Consider the following 11,331-nt stretch of genomic DNA (forward strand, 5'->3'; position numbering starts at 1 on the left):
AAGCAATAATCAAATAACTACTATATTATTATAGCACAGAATTATTAGATAGTAAAGCGTTATCCTATACATCTTTTAGACCAAATCATAAAATGAGGGTTTAAATGATGGTTTCTTTAGAAGAAAGCTATCAGTGAATCTAGTCAACCAGGTACACGCCAATGCTTCCATGACGAAATCTGAGTTTTAAATTTTCCTGGGCTACACATTTTAATCTGAATATCTGCTGAAGAAGGTGGCATCGAATAAAATGAACAGAACTGACAGACTCGGGGGCTGGGAGGGACAATGAACGTATGTCCCAGGAAAATGTTGAGTTTTAATGATCATAGGCTTGTTTCTAAAGAGGTTCCCAGGTGGTGCTAATGATTTAACATGAGAGGCCTGGCTCTAAAAGTGGGGTGCAATAAAGGAGTGAGAAGACTCAGAAGGGAGAAAGGCGAGCGCATGGAAAAGGGTGACGCTTTGGACAACAGGCAAGGTAAGCAAAGGGAGTTAACGAGACCCACGGAAGGGTTTGGGGAGCACTCCCAGCACAGTGGTAGAAATATTAGAATCCTCAGGCACAATAACAACTCTGAAACTCTTTCTTTCAAATTAGTAACAATTCAAAATGCAATCTAAAAAGAAAAAATCGTGCCTTAGGTCATTAAGCTAGGAATTAGGGATAACAGTTGGAATGCAAAACCAAACAAAACCACTAGTTCAAATATAAACTTGTGAAAAACATGACATTTTACAACCTGTTTCATTGTAGCATTGGATATATTGAAAAGAAACCCAGTTTGTAAGAGCTGGATATAACTAAATTCCCATATTTCCTGCATAATGAGACCAAATAACCCATATCACACACATATAACATGAGACCACCATTTTTACAGAATTTAGTTCTTGTACCAACATATAAAATTTGGCACATAAGTAGCATAGACATTTCAGTTTCTTTAAGTTATAGCTTAAAATTTTTGTTTTAATTTACAGATTAGCCACTTTCTTTTTTGGAAAGTTGTTATTCCTTCTTGTATTTCTTAGTGTCACACACAAGGTAGGACATCTCATCAGAACTGAAATTACTGTTCTTACTTAACAAAAAAGTCCCTAGGAAGCTGTCCTCACCAAGTTCCTTTCTTTCTGTTTTGTCTCTCGTTCACCATGCCTACCTAAGATGAAGTTCTTTCAGTGTTTTTACGTAGGCTAGCGGCACCAGGTCAGGAGCTGTGGCCAAAAGAAGCTGCACCTCTCCTAAAGGGTAAAAGTGTATGGGCTTTGTGAACATTATTTTCTTCACTGTCCCAAAGCGCGTGCACTTTACTCTTGTAGGAGCAAAGTTTTTTGGGGTTTGTTTTCTTTTGCCTAGTTTTAAGTTTCTGACTGATCTAAACAGTTGCTGAGAGGCTAGTTACTGTAAAATTGTTACTACTTCCTATAATTACATTTATTTAGTCTAGGTATATACTTCTGACATCCTAAAGTGTGGAAAATCTTTATCCAATGATAGCAGCTCTGACTTTGGGGAAAAGTCAAGTGTCATTCGTAACTATATCTGGAGAAATAAAATGGATCTATCTTGGACCAAACTGAGTTACAGTCACAGAGATATTATCTTGGATGACTTGTAAGATGGTCTGAAGGCAATCCAAAAGAACGGTTGTAGCAATGGCAACATACTAGAATATATGTCTACCTATAAATCAACTTTGAGGAATGACAGTAATTTGGCTGTATAGTTTCTGATAAGGTTTTCAAATATCTGATCATTAATATATAGATACAGTGTGAATGTGGGCATTAATGCCTCTATTTGGAATTAGACTTGTTCAAGAACAGAGAATGTCTTAAAGTAATGACTTAAAAATAACAGTGAATATGGAAAATAGTGATAATGGCTAAAAAAGGTACAATAAAAGGGTTTAATGCAGGTATTTTTAAAAATGGTAGCTTTTAAAAGAATCTTTTAGCTACTTTTTATACATTTCTTAAGAGTGGCTTTAAAAGGATAATGTTATTTCCAAATTTTCAAGTTTTAAGCTACCTTTTATATTATTCTAGGGTATATTTTCTAATTCATAAAAATGATCAGTTTACAAATGGATAACTTTTATTTGTAAGCTTTGACCTATACCTACATATATAGGTCTCAACTATGTATTTAATATTATATAGAAGTAAAAAATAACAATCACATGTCAGAGTACACAGGCCAGGTAATTGCTTATGATTGTAATTAAATATAGTAACAGGCTCTAACAAAAAACTGGATAATCTCACCATCTCACTACCCTGAAATACCTTAGAAGCAAATCAGAAATAGGTATTTCTTCATTACTTGATCAGATTCCCAGGGCATAAAGTAAGAGTTAAGCCAGGGTCTTTCTTGTCATTGATAATGAAGTTATTCATTGTTTATTCAAATTACTGAGCACCTATCACATACTCAAGTCCCAGGTGAAGTGTTAGGGATACAAGGTAACTAATATATAGTCTCTGATCTCAATGAGCATTTTATTTTAAAGCTCATTAACTCCTTGTATAGTTGACAGAATGGTCAGGTTAACATATAATCATCCACTTATAGAAAGCTTATTAAATAGAGTAACACAAAACTGTATTCAGTAATTCTAAAATAAATTTAATTAGCAAAACCAATGGAAAAAATTGATTAATACCTCAAGGTACAGGTATAAAGATTTTGCTAATTTTGGCCAAGTATTAAACTAAAAAAGCATAGATAAAAACTATTTCACAAATAAATAATTGAATTGTGATTTTTATAAAAATCTTATTATTGAAAAAATTTTTAATTCAATTGATTCCCAATATTTCTAAAATAAAAATCTTTGTTTCATGAGTTACCTCTCTGAGAATAGTTTGAAACACTCTATCAACAATGTGACTATATTACCAAAGTAGAACTTTTGGCTCATTATCAAATGACTTAAAATTTCTCTCAAAATCTAGATATTGACATTTTACTTGAAGTATCATAATAGAGAAGAACAGAATTGAATATATCTTTTACTTAAGTCAAGAAAATGATGAGAACTGTGTTCTAGGGAATTCCACTGATGAACTAAGGTAAGTCTTTTATTTCCATAGGAAAAGGAGACATATTTAATGGCATAAATCTAAATTTACAAAACCAATCTGGTTTTGGCAAGAACATGAAGGCAGACTTATTTTGAATATGTTGGACATGGGCAGTATGGTTTGCTTTTGAGCTTTAAAATCAAACATAAACCTTAGAGAAGCAGAAGTTTTCTACCACACAATTATTTAATAGTAGTCTGGTAACTGTGAAGACTGAATTTTGTTTATCATAAAATAGGAAGTTCTGAAATGATCAATTCACTTTACCTTTCAACCTTTTCAAGTAAACTGGAACATCACTTTTAATACTTTTGGAATCCTCTTCCGTTCTTTCCCAGACCATCTGAGGAGGGTTGTTCTGTGCTAGCCAGTCAGCTACTTTGTTTTCAGGTGCCATCATTCCAGTTTGAATCCCTGGCAGGTCTTGAGTTCCGGGAGAAGACTTCTTTGACTTGTGGCGCTGCTCAGAAGTAAATTTTGTCACATGGTCTCTAATAGTTACCTTCCCTGGGGTACTGTCATCAAATTCAATGGTAAAAGAAGCATGCCCTGCACCTGTCGTATGGGAACTCGGTGTGTCTTTTGTTGGGATTTCATGAATAGTGCTTTCTGTTATTTGTGATGGTTGCTGAAATTCTTTCGTAGGGATTTCAAAATAACTTGGTTCCCTACAGAAAGGAAAAAGTACTTCTTCATTTGCAGCTGCAGATTGTTCCTCAACTTGCTTGGCATCTAAGCTGCACCCTAATGAGAAAAATAAGAGAAAATTCAAAATATTTGGGAGCTTCTAGCATTTGAGGGAGTATAGAAATGGCCATTTGTACTACTTCAAGAGAATCAGAAGGCAGATCACAGTCTGGATGAAAACCAGTGGTAAATGTCAGAGAGAAGAAATAATTTTGATTATAAACATGGCATTTGGTTACCAGTAGCAGATGCAAGATAAGCAGCAGCAATGGCAAAGGATAGCAAAGCAAATAAGAGATGGACCTTGAATGGATAGGTCCATTATTTTTCCCAACTTGGATCTAGAAATCATCAAGGTGCAAAAGAATTGAAATCACATGTAGATGGAGATGCATATTCAATGTATATAGAGATATCTTGAATGACAGAAAAAAAATATGAATTTCCTTATCAAGTAAGGAGGATGAAATATCTGAAATATCTATGAATGCAAGTAGAGTTTCAAAGGAGAACAGGTGCTCCAGTGAGGAAATAAACATGAAGTCAGTATGTAAGCGATGTTCTAGAAGTAATGATTCCACTTACCGCTCTTCACCATCACATTCAGAACCATTACTTTTAGAATGACCAAAAAAATATAACTGATGTATCATCCTTGCAAGAAGATAGATACATTTGATGAAGAATAGAAGAATATTAAAGACAAAACATGTGGTTTGCTTGAAGCATTGCAATCCAAGCGGCAGTGTGAAAAAAATAAGGTAAAAATAGAAAATTTTATTGCCAGCCATTAATTCCAGAAGAAATTTCACATACATTTCTACACAGCAGAATATGCACAAGTGTCAAAAATCCTTGGAGGAAAGCTGAATTATAAATCTCAGATCAACAAGAGTTGGCGGGAGAAGCAAGCAACTGTGGAACACTATCATTATTCTTCTGTTGCCCCAGAAACAAATATAAAGGTATAAAAATAAACAATTTATACATAAAATATGTAAAGGTATATAAATACAAATGATTGAAATGTTTTCTTTAAAGTGTTATTAGAAGTGCAAACGCAGAAATGTATATATATATATAACTGCCCTGTTTTTCAGGAAGCAAAAGAACCATGTCTATTATCAAGATGGTAAAGAGTGAGTTCAAATGAAAACTATTTCCCTAAAGCTCCAAAAAGCATTCCTTTTAAAAATAGATTGAGAGGAAAACCATTTGCAGATCATTTATTAGGGAGAAAGGGCAACAGAGGGATATGAGGTTGTTTCCAATCATTTTCCAATTAAGTGAAGTACTATTTAGTCTTTTGAAACATCTTTTTTTTAGCTGAGCCATCCTGCCACCTGTTGGCAGCTCAGCGGCAGCTCAGTTCGGGCCAGGACTCGAACCGCTGTTGCTAAGAGCTCAAACTCTTGAGCAAGCTCTTAACCAACTGAGCCACTCGGCCGGCCCGAAACATCTTTTGAATATTAAATGTTGATGGGATTCTTCAGGTGCTGTACCTGACTTCTGGGCAGTACTCTGAATATGAATCAATCATAAAACTGTTTGCTTTTAAGTTATATAGGATTGGGACAGCAACATTTCTATAATCAAATGTGGGGTATAGAAGACATTAAGCTCCAATTCAAACCACAAAAAACAAAATAAAAAAAATCTATACACAAGGTAAACAAACAATATCTAACAAAAACAATTTTCAATGTAAAAATGATCCTTTTCAAAATCTAGTTTTTCTCACCACTGAAAATGAAAAAAATTGTATCAACAAAAACCTTTACATTTTCAAAGCAGAAATTTTACATGCTATTTGAAAGAAGTTTCAAGACTCCTAATAATCTAAAATCACGCTTTAAAAATTTCTTTATTTATCTTTTTCTTGAAAGGCAGCTATGCTCACCACTATACCACCAATGCTGCACAATTTATTTTTTTCTTAATAATAATAATAAAATGTCCACTTGGACTTTGAGTATTTACTCTGAAGGCCTGTCACTCAAAACTTCCAATGAGAGCAAATGTATTAACCACTCCCCATATATTAATAAACTCATTAATGTTATTTTTATATATTGATTTATGTACAATGTACTGTACTTGATCAATTCCATATAGTACAACTGGTTTATAAACCTATCCAACCAACATATATTCATTCATTCATTCATTTATTTTGCTTTACGCATCCTTCAGATAACAGAGTAACGCTAGGGACAAAGGGTAGTAGTTTTCTACTAGCACCACCTGCATATCCATATAAAACAATGTGGCTGAACTATGAAGCAAAAACTACAAAAAGCTGGTTCAGGGGTATATGATTTATCATCCACTTGTCACTCAGCATTCAAAGAAATCTTTTCCTCCATTGTGAATGAAAAGCTCCCAGTTAATATTAACATATTTTCAACATGTTTTGACATTATAACACATTAAAACAGAAGAGATCAACAACTGCACACCATTGCATTTAAGGTTATCATTCCCTTAGTCCTACTTCAAAATCATCTTTACTTCAAGGACTAGACACCTGAGACTTAAATACAAGTTAACACTTACTTTATCCAGAAATCAGTTATCTAACAATGTCAAGTAGCGTAACAGAGTGGAAACTCATCATGTTATGGCCTGATGATTATAACCAGGCAAGCTGATCTAGTGGAAAGCAGGGACAAGATTTGAAATCAGATAAATCCTGTCTCTCTTAGTCTTTAAATCTCATTTCCCTCATAGTAAAATGGATAAATAGTCATATCTATCCATAAGATTATTGTGAACATAAGTGAGAAACAAACACAGGGAGGCAGCCAAAATGAGTAGAGAAAGAAACAAGTCCCAATGAAAGAAGAGAACAAAGCTCCAAAAAAAGACCTAAACAAAATGGGACAAGCAATCTACCAGATGCAGAGTTCAAAACACTAGTTATAAGGATGCTCAATAGCCTCCATGAGAACATCAATAAAGAGATAGGAAACATATTGGGCTGTCAGAAAAGTCATGACATATTTTTTCTATGTTTTTCGTTGCAAAAATGCATCATGACTTTTCCGACAACCCAATAAAAATGGAGATAGAAAACATAAAAAAGAACCAGTCAGGAATAAAGAATACAATAACTGAAATGAAGAATACAATAAAGGGAATCAACAGTAGATTAGATGAAGCAGAGGATCAAGTCAGCAATTTGGGACATAAGGTAGCAGAGAACACCCAATCTGATGAGCAAAAGAAAAAAAGAATCCAAAAAATGACAATAGTTTAAGGGGACTCTGGGACATCAGGTATACCAACTTTTGCATCATAGGGGTATCAGAAAAAGAAGAGAGCGCGAAGGAATTGAAATCCCATTTGAAGAAATAATGACAAAAATCTTTCCTAACCTGGCAAAGGAAATAGAAATACAGCCCAGGAAGTGCAGAATCCCAAAGATGAACTCAAAAGAGGCCCACAACAAGACACATCATAATTAAAATGGCAAAGAATAAAGACAAAGAAAGAATCTTAAAAAGCAGCAAGAAAACAGCAGCTAGTTACCTACAAGGGAGCTCCCATAAGACTGTCAACTGATTTCTCAACAGAAACTTTGCAAGCTAGAAAAAACTGGATGGAAATATTTAAAGTGATGAAAAGCAAGGACCTAAAACCAAGATTCCTCTACCCAGCAAAGCTAACGTTTAGAATTGAGGGACAGTTAAAAGAGCTTCCCAGACAAGAAAAAGCTAAAGGAATTCATCACCACTAAAACAGTACTACAAGAAATGTTAAAGGGACTTCTTTAAGAAGCAGCAGCAAAAAAGATAAAAAATACGAATAAGAAAATGGCAATAACTACACATCTACCAACAATTACTTTCATTGTAAATGTATTAAATGCTCCAATCAAAAGACATAGCGTGGCTGAATGGATAAAAAAACAATACCTTTACATACGTTGCCTACAAGACTCACCTCAGATCAAAAGACACACACAAACAAAGTAAGGGGATAGAAAAGATGCTTCATGAAAATGGAAACAAATAAACACAAAACAGGAGTAGCAATATTTATACCAGACAAAATAGACTTTAAAACAATGGCTATAACAAGAAAAGGACCCAGGAATTCCACTTCTGGGTATTTATCTGAGGAAACCAAAAACGTTTCTTCAAAGGGACATGTGCATCCATATGTTCATTACAGCATTGTTTTCAATGGCCAAGATATAGAGATCACCTGGTGTCCATTAATGGATCAATGTCTATAAAAGAGATGGTACATACAGTAATACCTTGGTTTGTGAGCATAATTTGTTCTGGAAACAAACTACTCATATTGCAAGACACTTCTCGTTTACCAAGTTAAAATGTATTAGACATGTTTGCTCGTCTTGCGGAACACTCGCAAACCACATTACTCACAATCCAAGGTTTTACTGTATATACAATGTAGTATTACTCAGCCATAAAAAAAATAATGAAATCTTGCCATCTGCAATAACATGGACGGATCTAGAGGTTACTGTGCAGAGTGGAATAAGTCAGACAGAGAAAGTACCATATGATTTCGCTTATATGTAGAATCTAAAGAACAAAACAAATAAACAAAACAGAAACAAACTCACAGATACAGAGAACATTTTGAGGGTTGCCAGATGGTAGGGTGGCTGGGGGTGAATAAAAACAGTGCAGGGATTCAGAATTACAAATTGGTAGTTACGAAACAGTCATGGGGACATAAAGTACAGCATAAGGAAGATAGTCAATAATACTGTAATAACTCTGTATGATGTCAGATAGGTACTAGATTTATTGGGGTGATCAGTTAGTTCATAAGTTATATAAATGTCTACTCTCTATGTTGTACACCTGAAACTAATATAATATTGTATGTCAACTGTAATTGAAAAATAAAAAAATTAAAAAAAAATAAAACTACAAATGATAAATCTGAAACAATAATATACTAATATAAGCAAATGAGACTCTCATAAGTCTCATAATCAGCAGAATCTGACAGCATGCTTTAAGCTATTTAACAGATGTAAATCACTTAATTCCTTTTTAATCAAAAACAATCCCAACATTATGAGATAACTTGTCATCTCCCAGAAATGAAACTCAATAAGACAAGCCACGTAAGCTGATAATCATTTAAGAATTTAGTTTCGCTCACACAGATAAGATTACTGCTGGATCCTTCACAGTTTGAGATTTATTTTATTACGCTGAATTATGAGGGATCAATTTTTCATGCCAATTTGTTTTTAGAGTGTTTGTTTAAACCTCTGTACTCTACAAAGTATATCTTTTTGTAGTGAGTGAGTGAGTGAGTGAGTGTGTGTGTGTGTGTGTGTGTGTGTGTGTGTGTGTGTGTAAAATGGTTGCTGAAATGTTAACTAATTATGGTTAAAAGCCAAGCAGCCTGGGTTCCCAGCTACACTATTTGCTAGCTGGGTGACCTTGGAAAGTAAATTCATATCACTGCACCTCAGTTTCCTTATCTATAAAACAAGGAAAACAACAGTAGCCACCTCTGAGAATTAAATGATAAAACATATGCACGGTACTTAGGAAGTGTCTGGATAAAGTAAGCATCACTGAAGTATTAGCTATTATGAATCAATCACGGTTCCATCTCCAGTACAAAAATTATACATATACTTCATTGTATTCTAGAAGTTATGTGCTTTAGATTTCAAAAGTTGTTTTGTGTGTGAGGGGAGAGGAATCGATTTCTAGCGACTAGATAAAATCACAATTATTTTCAGAATTTGGCAATACTGCTGTTATATTCTGCTGCATTTTCTCTTAAATTAACTACCTAATAATTAGTACATTCTCTCTCTTCCCCCGTATCTCTCTCTCTACCCCTCTCTCCCGTTCTCCCTCTCCCCCCGCCACCCCCCAGGTGGCTCTAGTGCACAGATACTTGATTGTTGAAATAAGGAACTTAAGTTTAGATGAGAAGGCGTATACACAAAAATACTGAATCAAAAGTGTTACCTATTAGCAATACATATATGTAGACACATCATTTAGAATTTTTTAGCACCTGATGTATGTGTAAATTTGTGGGAGAAAAGCAGACCAGAATTAGTATAATTTATGTGGAAGTGCATTGACAGAGAGCACTAAAAACCACTGGCAGTGTATGACAAGGCTCTCAAAGGAAAGTGGGACAAAATTAGAGAGAACTTTGACAAAATCTATTTGGCAGGAAAAAGACAGCTACTGTCGTTTCGTGAAAAAAAGAAAACAAACAGCTTAGATTTATTGTGCAAAATGAACGGCAGGCGCATTGAAACTGGAGGTAGAAAGGTCAATTATGACTCAGTGAAACAAAGGCAACAGAAGTCGTGATATATTAGACAGATGAGGGGATGGGAAGATACAACGATTTCAAGTACAGCAGGCATTCTTGATTGCCTTCCAATATCCATTTCTTGTTCCTCTCTCCTAAAGGAACTCCAACATTCCCAGTTACCCACTGTTTCCTGACACAGCTCATGAGCCTTAGGGGAAAATTAAGCCCATACTCAGCTTCAGGGTGGGCAAGATTGGCTTAAGGGGTAATCTCCTAACCCTTGCTAGGGATTGGTTCAGAAGTAAGCAGGTGACCTACTCCTGAATCTGTGAGAGGCCAATGAGATAAGAGATGTGTTGAAACTTTGCGTAAAGTTCTTCCAATTGTTGGGGAGAAGCAATCTTTGCTATTTTCTGCCGGCTGTGATCAGTGGCATACCCCCCTGATGGCTGCTGGCAGGCAGCGTATGAGTATGAGGGAAACTCCCCCGTCTACGGCCACTGTGGATAGAAGGGCTGAGACAGGGACTAGCTAGCTGATGGCACTGCTGAATGCTGCATTAACCAGTCCTGCAGAGGCTCAGTGACTTAAGCCAGTCAATGTCCTTCCTGTTTCATCTCAGGAAGCATTTCTGTTATCTGCATCTCAAGAACACTAAGTTTCTGAGCTCGGGCATGAAGAAAACAGTGCTCGTCTTAGAAACCAGGAAGCTGTGATGGGAACTTATTTGCAAAGTTGACAACTTCAGTTTGGAGCACTGGAAAATCAAGTTGATAACGCCAGCTTTCTGAGACATGTATCCTGGTAAAATGAGAGCATATTTAAAGAACCAATGTTCTTAATTCTCCAGCTAAGAAAAATGTCTTATTTATCTTGTAGATCTAGGATCAAAGGTAGAAAGCTGAGAGGTGTCCTTAAGGAATCTATCCTTGACTCAGAGTCAGACTTGCTTTTCCATCCTGCTCCCTGGTGCCTGTACTTAATTCCTCCAGTTCTGGATCCTTATCTGCTGTTGTCACAGACACTGGCTGCTCCGTCTTCGGCATCGATGTCTTTGCCAAGTCCTTATGTGGCAGACAGTTTATGCCTCCATGTGTGTCCTGGAAACTTGGTTTTCTGACTTCTGGACACTTAGTTCACTACTGTACCCTTCCAGCAACAAAAGAATATGTTCCTTGACTTAATCTGAGAACGTGATCCGGAACTATTTCTTCTTTCTGGCTGCTGAACTCAGCTAATCTTGTTGCTACCATATCCCCACAAACTGGACACACT

The 11,331-nt window shown here is 35.6% G+C and overlaps 1 protein-coding gene across 12 annotated transcripts in view; it reads right to left on the reverse strand.

Moving 5' to 3' along the window:
- CEP170 (centrosomal protein 170) overlaps positions 1-11,331 on the reverse strand; it is a 111,327-nt gene that overhangs the window by 49,961 nt on the left and 50,035 nt on the right. For all 12 annotated transcript variants that reach the window (XM_019647561.1, XM_019647570.1, XM_019647569.1 and 9 more), the window contains one exon: positions 3,358-3,834. In XM_019647561.1, the coding sequence (XP_019503106.1) occupies positions 3,358-3,834 (477 nt within the window). The remainder of the gene's footprint in view (positions 1-3,357; positions 3,835-11,331) is intronic.

The sequence above is a fragment of the Hipposideros armiger genome, unplaced genomic scaffold (genome assembly GCF_001890085.2).
Source record: "Hipposideros armiger isolate ML-2016 unplaced genomic scaffold, ASM189008v1 scaffold_113, whole genome shotgun sequence".
NCBI classification, from domain to species: Eukaryota; Metazoa; Chordata; class Mammalia; order Chiroptera; family Hipposideridae; genus Hipposideros; species Hipposideros armiger.